This window comes from Euprymna scolopes, chromosome 7, assembly GCF_053919585.1.
Source record: "Euprymna scolopes isolate OS-2025 chromosome 7, ASM5391958v1, whole genome shotgun sequence".
In the NCBI taxonomy this organism is placed as follows: Eukaryota; Metazoa; Mollusca; class Cephalopoda; order Sepiida; family Sepiolidae; genus Euprymna; species Euprymna scolopes.
The window spans coordinates 19,617,619-19,638,856 of record NC_136488.1 but is presented as its reverse complement, the minus strand read 5'-3'; the positions used below and the strand labels follow the sequence as shown (position 1 = coordinate 19,638,856).

General features: G+C 34.5%; 1 protein-coding gene across 1 annotated transcript in view; it reads left to right on the top strand.

Annotated features, from left to right (window-relative positions):
- The window catches only part of LOC145279622 (vesicular inhibitory amino acid transporter-like), a 165,386-nt gene extending 145,543 nt beyond the window's left edge, over positions 1-19,843 (top strand). Inside the window, exons 3-5 of the mRNA XM_080130832.1 lie at positions 556-755; positions 10,014-11,020; positions 17,311-19,843. Coding sequence (XP_079986958.1) covers positions 556-755; positions 10,014-11,020; positions 17,311-17,345 — 1,242 coding nt within the window. The 3' untranslated portion in view covers positions 17,346-19,843. The remainder of the gene's footprint in view (positions 1-555; positions 756-10,013; positions 11,021-17,310) is intronic.
- The last annotated feature ends 1,395 nt before the right edge of the window (positions 19,844-21,238 follow it).

Below are 21,238 nucleotides of genomic sequence, written 5' to 3'. Positions count from 1 at the left end.
ATATATAATTTGTATAATATATACACACTGACAATTCTTTTGTCGCTATTCTCAAAATCAACACATAGACGAATTTTAAAAGTATAAGTTTTATTTTCAATTAAACTTCTAGTCCATTGACAAAAAGAAAGAGAGGTTGCTTTGTGGAGTTGGTTGGTGTATGGCTCGTCGATGGAGACATGTCAAGATATTAATCATGCTCAACTCTGTCAGTTTTCTCTCTTCTGTTTTTTTTTTTGTCGTTTATTTTTCTCTTACATAGTCATAAATCAACATTCCTGGAATTGTAAACATGAAGATCTTTCATGCTTCTTTTCTGTTTTACATAGCACAAATCGCAACTTCTGGTTTTAGAATGTAAACAGTTGTTTGTTTTCGTTTGAATTACAATTCCTGTCATTTTTATGGGACATACAAATATAGATCAACTCCATCTGGAATTTGCGAGTGTACACACTTCTGATTTCAAATGTATACCGCTGCGTCTATATCTATATCCAATGTGTATTTACTGTGATCGAACATTAATTCACTTTTTTTTTCTTTTTATTTCAGGGTATGTTCATCGTGAGTTTCCCCTACACAGTATTGCAAGGAGGTTATTGGGCGATTGTGTCCATCATTGTCGTGGCCTACATCTGTTGTCACACCGGGAAGATCTTGGTCGAGTGTCTCTATGAAGTTGATTCTAGTGGTTACCTTGTGCGCGTGCGTCGAAGTTACGTGGAGATTGCAGAGGAAGCCATGGGGAAAAGGTAGGTGAATCTGGGAACAAGTCGTGTAGTAGAAATACGCTGTTTTAAGGGTTATCTGATGAATGTCTTAAATTAAAGCTTGTTGTTTGTAGAATTAGCATGGCTACCCGGATTTGTACCGAGACATAGACAACAAAATAGGAGTGTACAATATGAGTGGAACATCTTTCTTTTAAAACTTGTCACTCTATACCTCTTTCTATCCCTTTTCTATCTCTCTATACGTCTCCAGCTAATCCCCCTCTCTTCTCCCCTTACTTCTCCCACATCTCTCTCTCTCTCTCTCTCTCTCTTTCTCTCTCTCGCTATTTATCACACGCAGAATTTTATAATAGGTCCATGGAAATAAATCGCTCTATATGTCGAACCCACTTTAACTAATTTTGTTCTTGTTGATCTCCCTAAAATGCACATGTTTCAGCAGCATTGCGTGTTCAACAACATAAATTAATGAAAATAGATACCGAGTTTATTTATGTACAACCGTAGACTTTATTTAAAACAGAGCATTCATCGTCAAACCCAAATATCAGCTGACGTGACATTGCAAACAAACACAAACGGAATTTGATGAACGACATTATTTTTTTATTTATTGATGAACATTATTTTTTATTTTTTATTTTTTTTTGCAAATTAGTCCACCGGACGAATTATTCCTCCATATATATAATATTCAGTAAAGGATTTATTCTATAATAATACATACGCTATCTGCATAAATTAAGATATCATGTTTAAGCATATTGCACGACCTGGCAACACCAGGTGGCGCGCTAGTTTATATATAAATGTGATTTTTTCTTAAACATTTACTTGAATCAAAGATGGCATACATGATTGTGAATTCGAAACAAACATCTTTTAATATATCAGTAACTAATCAAAATAGAGGCATGCTTATCTGGTTGGTTGTTTGTTTTTGTCTTACGGCATATCAACCCTTTTCAGGTTATTTAGTGCCGAATCCAGTGATTCAGAAGAAAACGTTTTTAATAGAATATATTTTTTGTTTTCAAGTCGGTCTCTAATTAACCCATAGTTGGGACTCTAACAGGTACTACTACTCCGAGTCAGAGTGGACCTGAGAGCAATGGCAATTAAGAGGTGGCTCCACACTCCCCAAGTCCACAAGCTGGGACCTCACTATCGGATATAGTTTAAGGTCATATCCAGGACCATATGCTTATCTGTTTGAAATTTATGGTTTTAATGATCGAGGAATTGGATAAGTGTCAGGTCAGTGCAAAAGGTTGCACCGGTTTTTATGAGGGACATTTTAAACCATTGCAATCTATTTCATACATATTGTTATTACTTAAACTTATAACATTTTTTTCTTTCAGATTATTATGAAGTATCATTCATAATTTCTTTGCAATATCCTCACCCATATTAACTCAAAATGATCTAATTTTGTCAACAGAACGGGAATCATATTCCGTCATACTCACACAGCACTATTGACCAAAAATTTCCTCACAGAATTTAGTTGTAAAATCTTGTACCATCCTACATATTTTCGTGGCTTTGTTTTCTCGGATGACCATGTATTTCGAGGATTAGAAAACCATTTAGGAGAGGAGACTGAACATGAGTTGGATTCATATTTCACATCAAAACCTAAAGAGTTTTTACAAGAGACATTGTTAAGGCCGCTGTCAAGAAGGTGGGCTCTCTCTACCGTGCTAGAAAGCTACTTACGCCGGAAAGTATTCTGCACCTCTTAAGGCCACCATTCGCCCATATATGGAGTATTGTTGTCACATTTGTAGCTGGTGCATCTGATACTAGTCTCTCCCTCCTGGATAGGGTTCAAAGAGAATCGCCAACCTAATAGGTCATGAACTGTTATCTAAGCTTCAGCCTCTGTCCCATCGACGAAATGTTGCATCCCTCTGCTTGTTCTACAAGTATTTTAATGATGAATGCTCTGATGAACTACAAGTACTGGTACCCCTCGACGTAAATACCTCCATCAAACCCAACAAGCAGCTAAATCCCACCCCTACACAGTAAAGATCCCTAGGTGTAAGAAAGCCTTCTACTCCAATAGTTTCTTCCCCAGAACTCCTAGACTTTGGAACTCCCTTCATGTACTGACATGCAGAAGTTCAAGTGCAATGTGAACAGACATCTTGCTGCTCATCTCCCTTCATAATGTCCCTGCAACTTATGTCCCCTCTAGTAGCCCCTTACTTCAAAATGGCACAGTGCCTTGTTTGGGGTGAAAGTTGAATAAAAAATTTTTATAAACTATTGACAAATGAAATTAAGTTATAGAGAGCCAAGCCCGTTATTGTTATAAATAAAGATTTGCAAAAACTGTTTTCATTTTCAAGATAAATTATAAATCGGCAAGACTTTTGCACTGACCTTATATATTACTTTGATTCTAAGTAGTATCAACAACAATATACTGATATGATTGTTGATTGGTTGTTTTTGTTTTACGTCATATCAACCCTTTTCAGGTTATTTAATGCCGAATCCAAAGATTTTAAAGAAAAAATTTTTTTAATAGAATATATTTGTTGTTTTCAAGTCGGTTTCTATTTAACCCATAGTTGGTACCCTAACAAGTACTACCACTCCGGGTCAGAGTGGACTTGGAAGCAATAGCAATTAAAGGGTGGCTCTACACTCCACAAAGCCCGCGAGCTGGGGCTTCACCATCGGATATAGTTTAAGGTCATATCCAGGACCACTGATATGATTGAAATTGGAAATAAAAGAAATAATGTGCATAGTGAAATAGGGATCGAAATTGACAATTATCAGAATACTTCCATATATGAATTTATATTATACTAGCAGGCCGACCAGCGTTGCTCGGTCGTAAAATACGCATAAATATTATATTTTAATTAATGCAGAATTCTTATCTAGTCCAGAATATCTATAAAAGTGATAATATGTGTGCTGATACATGATAGTCATATTTTCAACGAATGTTTTATCTACAGACTTGAAATTTGGTATATAGAGTATTCAGATATGTGGAAAACTTTTTAATCGGTTTTCATCCGGAAAAAAAGCTGCTAAGGGGTCAAAATTGAAAAATCGGTATCTGGAAGGCCACCGGCTATTTATGTTTACAACTGTATCACGACTGCGCATGCGCGGTAGTGAAACATAACAGCTTCCTTATGTAAAGTTTGAGTTGGTTTTAAAACACTTTAAAAGTCATGACAAACTGGTGTAGTGGTTATTCTACTTGGCTCACTTTGTTTTGGTTTCAATATCAACTCTATTATTTTTACTTACGAGAAGTGAACTGTTTAGAAAAAAAGAAAACATGATACTCGCATGCGCACATCTCAGTTTCTTTCCGGGTTTTTACTTCATATTTCTTTACATGAATTTAACGTTACGTTTAATATCAATTAATTTCTATTTAAAATAAATAAGAATTCTGCATTAATTAAACTATAATATTTATGCGTATTTTACGATCGGGCAATGCCGGGCGACCTGCTAGTTTATTATAAACAGAAATATTCTATATATTAAGCATAATGTCAAACTCCTTTAAAAAGTGAAGTGAAAACAAAAAACAGAAATAAATTGAGACATGTGCATGCGAGTATTATGTTTTTCCTAAACAGTTCACTTCTTGTAAGTAAAACAAAAACATACTCGAGCTGAGATCGAAACCAAAACACAAAGGCAATGAGTCAATTACGATAACCATTAGGCCAGCTTGATACTATCTTTAACAAATTTTGTTTTAAACTTACTTATTCTTAACATAAGGAAACATGTCATAACATAAGGAATTTGTCACGTGAAACAGTTGACAAACAGATAAAAATCAGACAACCCCACATATCAATTTTTCAATTTTGACCTTTTAGCAGCCGTTTTTCCGGATGAAAACAGATTAAAAAGTTTTCCACATGTCTGAATACACTATATACAAACTTTTAAGTGTGTAGATCAAGAATTCGTTGAGTATATAGGTTGAGAAGTGTCCTCACACACCCACATTCTCACTTTTATAGATTTAATTAGTCTGTTTTCCTCTGTTCGTTCGACTTTTTCTCGGGAACTACTGGAAAATATGCTGAAATTTCATATGGACATTTGTTATGATAAGGTGGCGCGAATCAAGTGTTCTAAACACAGTTAGTGACTAATAGAGATTAGTATATAGTTCAAAAATGATCACAAATTAAACCATATTCACCCATTAATTTGGCATAAAACACTCATTCTAAGTCAATGAACTTTAATTTGTTTTTCTATTTATAACGAGCAAAATAAAATCTAGTAATATCTATATTTATTTATAACTTAAATTCCGTATATCTTGTTTTGCTTGTCTGTTATCATGTTTGCTATTTTGTTTGTTTACGTGTCTTTGTGTGCATTTGATGGCATTACAAAGTCATAAACTTTGTCTTATCCGCATTAATGTGGAGACCAATTTCATTTGCAGACTTTTCTAGCTTAAGTAACAGTGTTTGCGCAGCAGTGTTGTTCGCGAACAAAGCAATATCTACATCAGTTATGTATTGATGACGTCTGTTTCTGGATTCATTTAGAGTGAAGCCTAGCGGGTTGTGTATATCAAGGAGCGATCAGGGCTCTGATTGGATCAACACTGAAAGAAGTCGGTGAGTTTACGTATCTGGGCAGCAACATAGCTTCCACAGAGAGAGATATCGACATTCGCATCTCAAAAGCATGGGCCGCATTGGATGGGCTGCGTTCAGTATGAACTTCGGGACTAACTAACAAACTGAAAAGGCAGTTCTTCAGGCCAGTGGTAGAATCTGTCCTTGTTTACGGTGCTACAACCTGGACACTCACCAAAAGATTGGAAAGAAAACTAGACGGCACATAACAGTATTAAATATATCTTGGCAAAATCATCCCACGAAGCAGCAACTTTATGGCAACCTACCTGCCATATCTAATACCATCAGAGAAAGACGCCTATGATTTGCTGGTCATTGTCTGAGGAGCAAGCATGAATTGGTGAGTGATGTATTTCTATGGACTCCACGACACGGACCTGCAAGCTGAAGACGACCTAGATCCACATACATCCAGCAAATAGCACACGACGCCGACTGTGAATCTGAAGATCTGAGGCAGCTGATGGAAGACAGGAAACTCTGGAGAGGAAGAGTCACATTGGTCCGGGCAAGGAGCCCGTGATGATGATGACAAAAGGATAATACAATAAATGATCATGTAAGAGCCATATGTTCTGCGTTAAGTCGCTGAGTTGCGTTTATTTGCTGACATCAGTGTATTTAGTTCTGGTCCACGCTAAGATTATTGGAAAGGAACGATAGTTACACGTTACACGTTGACATATGATTGTAGTCAATTGTGTCTAAAATTATTTTATCTTTGATCTCATAATTGTTTGGTATCTAAAAAGGATACTGATTGTTTTGTTCCTATCGTTTTCAAGCTGGAAATCTGATAGTGATTTTGGAGGTAAAATTATAAAACAATACTTTAAAGTTAAAATTCAAGTTGGTTGGAAGGACTATCTTCATAGAAAACTCGTAAATAAGAAAAAAAAAAATCACTTCCTTTTTCCTAAAATGTGAAATGTTTTTTTACGCAATAATAATTCTGCACTAAACACTTTTGGTTGTCCTGATACAAAATTTATATTTATTTTTGAATGTATTATTTAATTAATCTGTCTATATATCTATAAAGGTGAGAACATACGTGTGTGAGAACAACTCTCAACCTATATACTCAACAAATTTTTGATCTACAGACTTGAAATTTGGTATATAGGGTATTTAGACATGTGGAAAAATTTTAATCGGTTTTCATCCGGAAAAAAGCTATTGAGAGGTCACAACTGAAAATTTGGTACTTGGGGGGTGGGGTCATCGGATTTTTATCTGTTTGTGATCTGTTTCACGACTCCGCATGCACGAATCGTTAACGTGACAGATTCTTTATATTAAGAATAAGTATATTTGAAAGTTCGTGTCAAGCTGGCTCAATGGTTATCGTAGTTAACTTACTATCTTTAGGTTTTGGTTTCAATCTTAGCTCGAGTATTTTTTACTTACAAGATGTGAACTGTTTAGAAAAACACTATACTCGCATGCAAATGTCTCAGTTTCTTTCCGCTTTTTTAACTTCATTTTTAAAGGAATTTAACGTTACGTTTAATAACGGGCAACGTAGGGTACATCTGCTAGTACTGAATACAGTTCAATTTCAGTATAAATCGTGTTCCTCCCCCCCCCACCTTTTTATGGATTTTGAAAAACACTCATTCATTATCGACAGTTTTATTGTTCGACTACTATAGCTTTCTTGTACTACGTGCATGACATCACTTTTCAGTGCGCAGGCCGTGTTTTTTTTTAACAAGGTAGTCACCACTTATCAAGGCCCGGAAGCCACTCGGGGATTAGGGTTATTGCGTGTACAGTACGTTAGTATTGGAGATTTGATAAAGTTTCTTACTTAAGGGGGCAGTTCATCAGGAATTTGTTTATGTTGGACTTGAAGACATCCAGGTTATAGTCAGGTGGGAAGCAGGCAACCGGAACAGAGTTCCACAGGCGTGCACGTCTAAGAAAGAAGCTTTGTTCATGGAATCTACATTTTTATTTTGGCACAGATAAGGAGTGGGGAAAATGTTTGACAGTGGTTTCAGCTAGGCGCGTGTTTATCGTGAAAGATTGGCGAGGGGAGACCAGAGATTGGAGCTCAGACGAGCACTTGCCATGGTAGTAACGATAAAACAATGACAGGCTCGCAACGTCTCTCCTGTGGGAGAGAGGTTGCAGGGAAGAGAAAAGGGCATCACCCACTAAGCCATGAAGTCTATTTTGTACTCTGTCAAGGCAGGATAGGCTATTTTAGCAGCTCCTGCCCAGATGTGGTAGCAGTACTCCATCCTTGGACGCACTTGGCTTTTATGTAGATAGAGATTTGCATCAGGGGTGAGATATATTCTGGAGCGGTAGAAGGATCTTACCATTTTTCCAGCGACCTTGGCAACTGACTTGTCAGGAGTAAAGGTCAAGCCCAGAAGCTTATCAAAACATGGGGCCTCCCCCAGACGAGAGCCACCCATTTCAATTGATGCCAGATGGGGATCAGAGCGTTGATGATGTAAAGATAGGAGTTTGGTTTTAGATGCATTAAAAGTAACCAGCCCCCCCCCACACACACACTGTACCACGCGCTCAAGATCAGAGGAGAGAGAATCAGAGAGAACTTTGTCATTTACGGCCTTCGGTGTGTTGCCATAGATGGTCGTGTCATCAGCATAAATGTCAACGAATGATTTAAGTATATGCTTTGGGAGATCATTGATGTAGATCAGGAATGAGTTGGACTCAGGATGGACCCCTGGGGGACTCCAGCATTAATATTGAGGGCCTCTGATTTCTGCCCATCAACCACTTCTCTTATGAGGCTATCAGAGAGAAATGATTTAATAATTGAGAAAACATTTCCAGTTATATCATAGCTGGAAATCTTGTGGAGTAGGCCCTTATGCCATACCTTATCGAAGGCCTTTGATATGTCAAGACAATCACCCGAGAGAGGAAGCCTTTGTCAAGAGATTCGCTAATCCTATGAGATATAACAGTTAGCACATCTGCTGTAGATCTGGCAGAACGGAAACCATATTGCATGTCACTAAGAAGGTTGTTTCTGCTGAGGTGGTTGACTACTTCTCTATTTAATATGGATTCCAGCAGCTAACTCATGACACACAGGAGACTTATTGGTCTGTACTGAGAGGGAGATGACTTATCATCTGAATTCTTAAATACAGGGCATACTGATCGGGTTTTCCATGGTGTTGGGAAGCACTTCTCGTTAAGGCAACGCTTAAACAGTTTTGTAAGTATGGGAGCAAGTTCTGGTTGAAGCTTTTTCAGCACAATGATCGGAATGCCGTCAGGGCCAGTTGCTTTACTGGAATCAATGTTTTTTATTAGCTTGGCGACCTCATGCACATATATTTGTATGTTGCACAGCGTGTTGTCCGTTATAGGAGGAAATACGGGGAGTTGATGGCCTTCGTCGTATCGGGTAGAATTAGCTGCAAAGATCTTGGCAAATAGTTTGGCCTTGTCTGATGCTGAGGAGATGACCTCAGGTCTATTGATGATGGTTGGGATAGAACGCACGCTTCTGTTCAGGATCCTATTTGTTATTTGCCAAAACTGGTGTGAACCAAGCCGCTGCTCAGCTACTTTGGATTTAACGGACTGAGCATATAGCTCTCTTGCATTTTTTTTATTATTCTTTTGCAGTGGTTGCTGGCAGTCCTGAAAGCAGCTTTAGTCTCAGTGCACCTATTACGTTGGTAGCTATGGAAAAAGTGATTTCTGTGCGCGATGGCAGCAGCACATTCTGGAGAGAACCATTGCTGGCTGTTAGGTTTTTGTTGGAACTTTTTGGACGATATGAATCGGTCTATGCCTAAAATTAACCATTCGGTCAGGTCTGATACTGTGGAGACACATTCTTTTTAAATATGGAATGCAGAGGTAGATCAGATATAAGTGTACGGAAGCTATCACAGTCAGCCGTAGAGTATCGATATACAGTACGGTGGAGAGATACATCTCCAGACTTATTGCATTTTGTTTTTATCTTAACTGATATAACCGAGTGGTCGGAAGATCCCAGCGGAAACAGAACGGAAATTGAACATTGCTCAGGGGAAGTTGTGAGAAAAAGGTCTAGAAGGCTAGCATACTGACCGGAGGTATCGGGCACTCGGGTGGGTTCGTGAACAATCTCAGTGAGGTCATAGGCAATTGCAAAATCATGACAGAACCTCTCCTCATCATCTGTCTTGTTAGAGTGGGTCAGCTATTCCACATTGTGGACATTGAAGTCACCACAAATGTGGATGTTAGCTGAAGCGTGAGAAGACAGGGTTTTTTAACAACGGTCGTGAACATGCGAGTACACTGCATTTTGTCATAAAATGATGACGCATTCCAAAGACGAGTCGTGTGTGTGTGTGTGTGTGTCTGTGAGAGAGAGAGAGAGAGAGAGAGAGAGAGAGAGAGAGAGCGGAAGGGGGGGGGGAAATTAGCACAGATCGTTTACATAACGAATGCCTAGACACGTGGAGGATATAAAAGCACGATTTTTACTCGCAAACATTTATGTGATTTACGAATATATTATTTATTCATATAAAAATATACAAATTAATACACATTTATCTTTATTATTGGGTGGAGTGTTTGTTAGTTATTTATATTTATTTTTACTTTCTATATTTTTCAGATTTGGAGGCAAAATTGTTAATGCTGCGCAATTAATCGAACTTCTGATGACTTGCATCCTTTACGTGCTATTGAGTGGGGAACTGATCCTTGGTAGTTTTCCTGAGTGTCCAATGTCTCTAACCGCTTGGATCATGATCGCCACAATACCATTGCTAAGCTACGCTTTTCTCAAGTCCCTGAGAGGCGTCTCCTGGTTAAGTTTCTGGTGTACAGTGGCGCACATGGCCATCAACGCCTTTATCCTCATCTTCTGTCTCACGAACGTCACCGAGTGGCACTGGAAAGAGGTCCAGGTTAAAGTGGACATATGGACTTTCCCAATTTCCATGGGGATCGTTGTATTCAGCTACACATCTCAAATCTTTCTACCGACCCTCGAAGGCAACATGAAGGACAGATCCCGTTTTCATTGTATGATGCACTGGACTCATCTATCGGCCGCCTTTTTTAAAGCCCTTTTTGCGTATATCTGCTTTCTGACGTGGGGTTTCAGTACTCAAGAGGTAATAACTAACAACTTGCCGACTCAGGGTTTAAAGATTGTAGTCAACCTCATTTTGGTCGCCAAATCTATTTTGTCATACCCATTGCCCTACTACGCAGCCGTCGAAATGATCCAGACGATGTATTTCAGTGGAAAACCAGCTACGCAATTCCCCTCCTGTTTCGACAACAGCTACCGGCTCAAAGTCTGGGCACTCTGCCTCCGTATCGGCCTCGTTCTCGTGACTATGATGCTCGCGATCTACATTCCACATTTCGCCATTTTGATGGGCCTCATTGGCAGTTTCACGGGCACGATGCTCTCCTTCGTTTGGCCGTGTTATTTTCACATCAAAATTAAATGGAAGGTGCTACCCTGGTACACAAGGGCTTTGGATATATGCATCATTTTAATCGGGGCGACGGTCGGGTCGATAGGAATGTACTATTCGTTCCGTGCACTGAGTCTGGCTTATCGAGGTTTACCCACACGACCATTCCATGCTCGGGAATTCCACAAAGGTTCGTATAGTTCAAATCATCATCATCATCATCATCATCATCATCATCATTTTAGTTTTCACTCGGGGCATTTCGAGTGTCTTAAAGTTTTCATCACACTTCCTTTCGGACACTGTGTGCGTATGTGTACGTGTGAGCACGAATGTGCACATATGGCGTGTCTTTGTATGTGTCTATGTGCCTATGCGTCTATGTGTCTATGCGTGGGTATATTAGAGTGATTGAACTTGTTTGAGACAGCAGAATGCGAGAATTGTATTTATCAGAACTCTAGTGACAGTTTATTCAAAGGTTCTCTCCAGGTTAATGCGTTTGTGCGCGTGTGCGTGTACATGCGGATGTGTATGTGTATCTGTATGTGTTTGGGTTAGGATTCTTTTCAGATTATTGTGTGTGGCTGTACGTGCGTGTGCGTGTATGTATGTGCGTATGGTTGTGTGTGTTTGAGTTAGGATTCTCTTTAGATTAGTGTGTGTATGTGTAAGCGTGTGCGTCCATACATGTGTATGTCTGTGTGTGAATAGTAATGATTTTGATAGGTTTTGGTATTTTTATTAATTTAGTTATCACACTGACGAAAGAAGAACTGATGATATTTACTAGGACGCAAGTGACAACATCTTCCACCAACAACCTTGCACGTAACGATGTGTAGAAATTGTAATGGTTTAAGTAATTGGGATGTTTTTATTACTTACTCACTCAAAGTTTTAATACAAATCATTACAAGTGATTGCACGCTTATAAAAAACAGTGGTGTTCCTTGGAATCTGTGAGACCATAAATAATTCCATATTTTCAACGCTCTCCGCCTTTTTTAATAACCATTGTAAATAACTTTAAGTTATCGTCACTGCCGTTTATCATTGATTTTCACGCTGGCAATGACTGTTAGTTTTCTCTCAACTAAAGAACTTTTTTTAAGTTGTGATGCTAATATTTTTCAACTGGTTGGTACGAAATTTAGTATCGTAGTCTATTTTTTTAGTTATACGTGTATGAAAATGTAGAAAGAAAGATGTGTCCAAATATATTGAGTTAATGTTGTCTCGAAATGCCTTTTTTAAATCCTAATAAGGAGTAACAGTTTAAATTTTCCGACAATGGAACGATAGCAATAGATGTCCATGATTGTAATAAGGTTGGTTGTTTTTGTTTTACGGCATATCAACCCTTTACAGATTATTTAATCCCGAATCCGGTGATTTTGAAGAAAATTTTTTTTAATAGAATATATTTGTTTTCGCAAGTCGGTTTTTATTTAACCCATAGTTGGGACCCTAACAGATACTATCACTCCGGGTCAGAGTGGACCTGGGAGCAATTGCAATTAAAGGGTGGCTCCACACTCCCCAAAGCCAGCAAGCTGGGGCCTAACCATCGGATATAGTTTAAGGTTATATCCAGGACCTGATTGTAATAAGCATTAAAAGCTCATTAAGGCAAGTTTATACATCGGAAATAAAAAAGTATTTTAAAAACAATATATATATATTTTTGTTAAGAAATTAACTTTAATAATTTTATATATATATATATTTTTAATCATTAAATATATGCTATAAAATATATTTTTAGAAGACTATGCAATTCAAATATATAATGGTGGAATAAATTATACAAATTCACCTTTATTCTATATCTCTCCCACATATAATAAAATAGGAACGACTATTTCCTGACAAAAAAAAACATTATAGCGTGGCAAACACAGACGCCCTATATCAATTCATTATGATTAGACTACTAGCCACTATCTTATGTAAGTTTTCCGCATATTTGCAGTCGCATTAATCCATTATAAGAAAATATTATATTAATTCATAGGAGAATAGCAATACAAGCTACGTATTAGTTACCTGAGGTAGCACAATTTTTTCTTCCTAATTATTTCTCCTCTCACTCTCCCAGCGAAGTTCTCTACATTGTTCACAAGTTTTACCACATCGCCTTCCGTATTTACTTCATCGATAAATACATTTGATATTAGAGTTTTCGTTTTAATTCCGTAAAATAATGAACGCTTTCTTCGAAAAGTTCGGCCAATTCTATGGCTGTCTGCTTGCGTTTCTTGGAAAAAAGGAATATCGGTTTCCCGTATTTTTCGAACGGTTAAACACAAAAAAACAAGATGACGCCAATCAGACAGCAATACGACACCGATTATCAGAATATCACAGAATGTCTTTTGATAAGTTTACAGGACATAATATTGATAATCTTATTCTTCTCTGTATTTTTCATCTTCTTCTACGTAATACTTAAACACAATTACTTACGGGATGTTTAAGGGACACGCTATAGATTCGTTTTATATTCTTATATTATATTCTTCTTCTTCGTATTTTGTCTTCGACGTCTTCTTGATCTTTTTGGTCTTCTTCTCTATTTAGTCATTCTTTAGCGCCTGTACGTAAACATAGACGCTGTTGTTTGATGACCGTCAAACCTATGGCTTTCTATTTTTTTACCATTTCTTTCTTTCTTCTTCTTCTTCTTTTTCTTCTTCTTCTACCTAAAACTTATAAATAATTTCTTACGAGATGTTTAAGGGGCACGTTATTGATTGTTTTTCTCTAGTATAATATAACATTATATTCGCTTGTTTAAATGTTTCCAAATTCATTTCGATTTTTCCAAAACGTACATGGATTACGCAAGGTTTTCAGATTGCCGCCATAGCTTGTGCAGGTTTTAATCTTCATTAACAGAACGTAATTAATCGTATTAAGAAATATTTAAAATATATAAATAATAGTTTTTAAAGACCATATACTTTTACAAATTGTACTTAAATATGCTGGATCGCATTCAGGCTCTTACCATTTTATACATGGATATTTACGTAAAATACGGACCATGCTTAAATACTAATTTTAAGCAATACCTACCGTATTCAATATATGTAAACGTGAATATAATATGTACAATATGGCACGGTCAATATTCTGCATACTTACAGAATAAATGTTGCGATATAACATCTACACCAATACAGCGAACTCCATATCCGTCATGGCTGCCGTTCAATAACACTTGACAACTGTGACAAAGAATTGTTAAAGCAGCCAGTGCTCACAAGTAATCGCCTCAATACAGAAATAATTGTCAGTACTCGCCAGTTCCCACCAGTGCCTGCCAGTGCCCGCCAGTGCCATCAACTGATAGTACTCACATAAAATAATCACTATCCGACAGTTATCACAGACAACAGTCATAACCACCAGTAGATTACAGTGTTCGCCACTGGATGACAGTGATCGATACTGAGGACTTACAACCGCCACCATCTATATATGCTATGTGTTAATATTTTTTATCCAAATCCAGTAATTTATGTGACTCAGAGACGATAATGCACTAGATAATCAAATGTTATTTCACTTTCAGGGAAGGGCTTCACTGTAGCTCTTCTGGCTTTGTGTCATGCATCCATTAGGCAAAGCCGGTACACAGGTCGTACGAGTATATAATAAATTAATAAAAGATGGCGACAATATTGATTCCATACGCCTGGGTTTAATTCAATGATTTTGGGGGAGTAGGTAATAGTGCTTTTAGTTCTTATGTGTCTGTGAACTTTAAATATCTCCATTTCCTTTTATCAATATTTTTCTTACTAAACCCGATTCCATTCCAAAGCCAAACAAAATAATTCCATCTATTTTCTGAGGAATATATTTTTATTATTGATGAGTTGTTTAGCGGGCTTCCGTTATTCAACAAAACATATGTAAGATGTACTTCATAAAATATAAAGAAACTATTATGAGTGATTAATAAATACATCTTGTAGTTTGGGAATATTGACCGACTACACACACACACACACACACACACACACACACACATATATATGTTTGTGTGTGCGTGTATATATATATATATACCGACTACACACACACTCACACACCACACACATACACATATACATATATATGTTTGTGTGTGCGTGTATATGTATATAAATATATATGTATATATATATTTATCTAATAGTACAGAAGTTCAGAAAAACATTGGTACCGTCGGTTTCAAGACCAACATAAAGGGAATCAGTTAATGGTAAAACGTAAATGATGTTAGGCTCTCGTCAGCCATGTTGTTATTTAAATTAAAGTAAAATAAAAAAAGTTAAAAAAATAAATAAGATAGATTAATTACCTCCCTTGGACCAACTGAAACATGGATTATCTCCCCTTAACTAAAATAATGAGGTAATTATCTCCCTTGCACCAGCTAAAATTAACAGAAGGCAGATCGGAAACCATACAAAAACAGAACAGTACATATTTACTAAAATGCATTAAATAAAAAATTAAAAAATTAGAAAATTCATATTAGAATAAAATAAAATATACAGAGATAAAGATAAGCTATAGTTAAATAAAAATGAACATCATTATAAAAAAAAATGCGGGCCTTAAATTTTTCCTCAGACAGAAACAACATGGCTGACGAGAGCCTAACATCATTTACGCTTTTCCATTAACTGGTCCCCTTTATGTTGGGCTTGAAACTGACGGTACCAATGTTTTTCTGAACTTCTGTACTATTAAGTAAATAAATATTAAGCTCTTATATCGAACATTTTTTTCTTTGTAATCGAGCACTTTGCTGGAATTCTTTCCCCCCAAAACAGTAAACAAACATATATATATATATATATATATATATATATATATATATATATATATATATATATCGATATGTGCCTGTGTATATATTTATGCAATGACTTTGCGAATATAGAAAACTTCGTGACGTATGACTATAATCATTTTGCGCACACCTATTTTTGATCCATCAGTCTAGACAATCAAATTTCCCTCACCCCATTCTTCCTGTCTCAATTAGATATCACGTTGACATCTTAAACTTAACAACTAATTTGGATTTGTTCTAAAAATAGAATGTTTGGCCTATCCTAATATTTAGTTTCTGCTTTTGTCGTTTAGCATTTTTCATCTAATTTTATCTTCGTCGGCTAATGGAAGCATACGGTGTTTATCTTTATGGTCATGAGGCTAATAAAAGCCTTTTCTCTTAATGGAAAAATATTCTACCACAATTTTAGAATTCCATATTCAATTTTGAAATTTATTCACATTTACCGCTAAACCACTTGGATCATTACTATTTCTACTTGACTATTTCATATGTATCTAATTAAATATTTTATTTGTATTGTACCACATTTTTCTATTTTTATTAATCGAGCCTGCACTTCATTTGGAACATTCTTTTAACCCGCAAATTTTGCATACAAATATGACTTCTTTCATAGTTTATAGTTTTCAATTTATGCGTTAGCCAGTAAAATTTATAGCCTGCTTATGAATATCAATTTACTTATGCCTTTCCTCTGAGGATGAGAGCCATTCTTTGAAACTCCATAGAATAAGGAAAATTTTTCAGTTTTTGTATTCCTTGTCGAATAATAAATTTCTAATTTACAGAGTTTATATTGAATTCTTTATATATATAATTAGTTTGATGTATATATATATATATATATATTTATAATTTATATATATATATTTATAATTTATATATATATATTTATAATTTATATATATATATTTATAATTTATATATATATATATTATATATATAGTATTTATAATTTATATATATATTATTATACATATAGTATTTATAATTTATGTATATGATTATTAACAATATATATTCTTATTTAAAAATTATATATATATATTAATTTATAATTTATATATATAATTATTTATAATGTATGTTCATATATATAATCATCTATAATTTATATATATATAATTATCATTTATATCTATAATTATTTATCATTTATGTCTATATAATTATTTATCATTTATATATATAATTATTTATCATATATATGTATAATTATTTAACATTTATACATATAATTATTTATAATATATATATATATATACATGCATACATGCATACATACATACATACATACATGCATACATACATACATAGATACATACTGTGCTCTTAATTGTGTCAGCATATTCAGATGGGGTATCTGTATTGTAATATTTCAGGAAATATTCTTTAATAGAAGTTTTTCGAAATATAATACGGATCCACCATCTAACTACACTAACGTAAAAACAGAATACATGTGCAATATTAAATATTTAATATATTCCATCATTATATCTTCAGGTTGTGCCTATCGTTATACTTCTGTATTGTGTTGCCTAGTATAGATTTAGATTCTCCTAAACAATGCTTCACGCATGCTACATTAACCCCTTATATTTTTTAAATTCTTTCAGATTATGTAAACTCGACGAATCTCAACATTTTGTGATTTCCTTCGTGACTAAGTGAGGTTGCCTGAAAACACAAAGCTTTTACAACCCGGATGCCAGAAAAGAAACCATTTCGTCTTGGAGAAACAAAATAAAACAGTAAAACCAAAAATCTGAAGAGATTTGACACCGGGTGGCCGATGATGTCCGTCGTCGTTGTTATTGTTGTTGCTATCATTTTGGTTATATGTCTTGTTGTCAAGTTACTTAGATCGATCGGTACTTCTTCAGAATAGGAGTTTAACATTTATCGGTAAACGTTGAAGTTTTTTTTTACCAGTTTTGTCGAATGCCGAAATAGTAAAAACAAAATTTGGACATACCGTCAACGTCCGTACCAACTCCACGGAATTCATGTGGGTATAAGTTTGATAATTTAACATATTTCATCGCTTTCTAATTTCAAAATATTTGACTAAGCATTCCTATTTGCTTAACTATCTACAAGAGGGCATAGTTAGACACAAGGTCGTTTTTTAATCTGGAGAAAATCCAGCTTCCCCGAAGAGGGCACATTGGATTGTGCAAAAATAAATTAAAAAAATTACCTGAGTCTATAAGGATTTACCTTTCACTGATCAAGGATAAAACAATTGATACACTTTGATCCTAGTTCAAATTAGTTATTAACTCTTAACCCCTACCAATAAAACCAGTACGTATCCAGAGTACAACGCAATTTCTAGTAATCTCATGTCGGCATCTTTCGGCATGATTACGTAAGCAACAGGAAAATGCCGACGTGAAGACTGCCAGGCGATGAATTTAAAACGCGATGTTATAATCAAAGAGGAAAAAAACTGAAAACAAAATGGAAAAACAAGAAAAAATAGTTAACGTAAGTTTAATTATATATATAAAAAAACATTTTAAAGAAAAGTATATAAAAATATTTTGAAGAAAAATATACAAAAACATTTAATTTTATTAAAGTGTATGGAAGTCTTTTTAAGAAAAGTCTATGAAAGTTAATTTTTAAAGAAAAATACATAAATTTTTAAAAATAAAACTATATAATTTTTTAAAGAAAAATATATACAATTTTTTTAGAAAAGTATATGAAATTTTTTTAAAGAAAAATATATGAAATTTTGTAAGAAAAGTATATTCATCTTTTAAGAAAAATATATAAAGAATTTTTTTTTATAAAAGAGCATGAAAATGTATATGAAAGTATAAAAAAGTATATGAAAGTGTATTTTTTTTTTTCATAAAGAAACGTATATAAAAGTTTTTTTAAGAAAAGTATATAAAAGATTTTATAAAAAAAACAATATATTTTTAATGAAAAGCTTCAAATAAATAATCTATTCTTTTACGAAAACAGAGACAACTGTTATAAATGAAAAAAAAAGAAAAATTAAGGTTTTTTAATAAAATTTTTTCTTTCGCTAAGACATTTTGAGGGAAATGGGGTATTAAATTATTTACAGTTGCCATCTCGTGGACCACAGGTATATCGCCTTTAGCATTTGACCCACTGCAATTCTTCATTGCGATAAAAAATTGTAAGTCCTTGCGGATGTCCACTTATTCTGCATTTCGTATTCTTTCAACGCCAAGCAAAATTGTCTGTAAGCGTTTTCTTTTCGATCATATTGCTGCACATATAATCACACTTTTTGCTTAAAAAAATTATTTTATTTTATTTATTTTTTGACAAGAAAGCGATAATTTCTTTGGGAAAAAAACACTCGCAAAACGTTTTCTGTTATTTATTTTTATTAAAAAAATATTGTTTAACTGAATTTCATGATTTCACTAAAACGTTGTTTGCTTACAACTGATTGGCGTCGAATTCTTTCTGCTGCTTACCGTAACCTGTCGAATGTTGACGAGGCAAATATATAGGCAATCGGGTCGTATTCTGGGTATGTACCATAAAATTTAACTTAACCCCATAAGAACTAATTATAATTCTCTTTCCTGCTAATTCTCCCTTATAACACCTAATTAAACAAACCCTAATCCTAATCTCCATTTTCTCAGTAAGAAATATTAAAATATCCATCTATCTATCTATCTATCTATCTATCTATCTATCTATATATATATATATATATATATATATATATATATATATATATATATATATATATATATATATATATCCGCGTAGTTTGGTTGACCGTAGGGGGCGCCTCTTTAGAAACTCTCATAAGCTTTCTCCACTCCCGTCTATCCTGTGCTATTGTGATGGTGCTGCTGAGCTCCAGGATCGTCCATTCCCTTATATTATGAATCAACCCGAAAAAAATTCTCTTTCGTAGTTGGGTCGTTAAAGAGTGATTTTTGCATTAAAACAAGTCAGTTTTCTTCAAACAAAACGTTGTAGACGTTCGGCAAAACTTGTCAGAAAAAATAAAAGACTCTCTCGATAATTGTATCCTATTATTGCGAAGTTCTTATTGATCCTCCTGTTCTGGGGAGAAGATTGTACATGTTCTCATTATTCTGGTTTTTCTTGTTCAACAGAATTAAAAGACAAAAAAGTAGACATTCTTCTTTTCTTGCTTGTCATTTATTAATGAATGGTCTATATATATATATATATATATATATATATATATATATATATATATATATATATATATATATATATATATATATATATATATATATATATATATATATATATATGTTGTTGTTGACATCCTGTTCAAACAATGTTATTTATCCTGAAAGAAATATTGAACGCCGTGTAAATTCAGCGCTGCGCTTCGGTCACCATCTGTCGGTCATGTTTTAAATTTATTTTATTTTTCTCTGCGGATCTTGCTTCTTTGTTACCGTTTCTCCGAGAAACATTTAATGACGTCATCAAAATGCTATACGACATAAAATGCTGGCATCGCTAATGGATGATATAAGCTATAAAATCAAATATGGGGGGGGGGCGAACACAGTAGATAACGTCACAAAATTATGACATCGCCCATCAAATAATAATAATAGTAAAGGAAAGGGATTCATTACTTAGACAACCTGTGACCATCTTTACATCTGATGTGAACATTATATACCTTTTTATTAACTTTATTATTGCACGAATGTGCAAAGTTGCTCCTAGCTTGTCTAGAATATTATACAAATGACGGACACTTCTTTGGAAATGTACATAGACTAACGCTGAGAGTTAAAAATGATGATGTGACAAATGAGAAAATGGAGAAAAAATGTTGTGGATGCTAAATTCACCAAACGAGTGCTATAAATTAAAGAAAGAAAAGCATTTTAATGAACAAAATATATTTATATGCCACTTTATAATTTCGAATCTTGCTAAGTTCAGCATCGGTAATATATATAAACAGACACACACACACACACACACACACACACACACACACACACACACACACACATATATATATGTATATACGTATATATTGTTCATGAAATTTACATTTAGGTTTATATATATATATATATATTATATATATATATATATATATATATATATGTTTTATTTTTTATTACCGTTTTATCTGTTTGGTTACATATGTTTCGGATGTTGGACAGTGTTTACGATCCAACAGCCGCGTCAGACCTTATATCCCTGATACAGAACGTTTTCTGTAAGGTCTGACGAGGCTGTTGGATCGTAAACACGGTCCAACATCCGAAACATATGTAACCAAACAGATAAAACGGTAATAAAAAAAGTAAAATACATATTTGCTCTGCAATAGTATTGAGCACTCACTTCAGGTTTTTACTAATTACCAGTTTTACCATATATATATATATATATATATATATATATATATATATATATATATATATATATATATATATATATATATATATATATATATAACCTAAAAGCTGTGGACAAGTTCACTTACTTGGACAGTATTCTGTCAAGGACAATACAAATTGGCGATGAAGT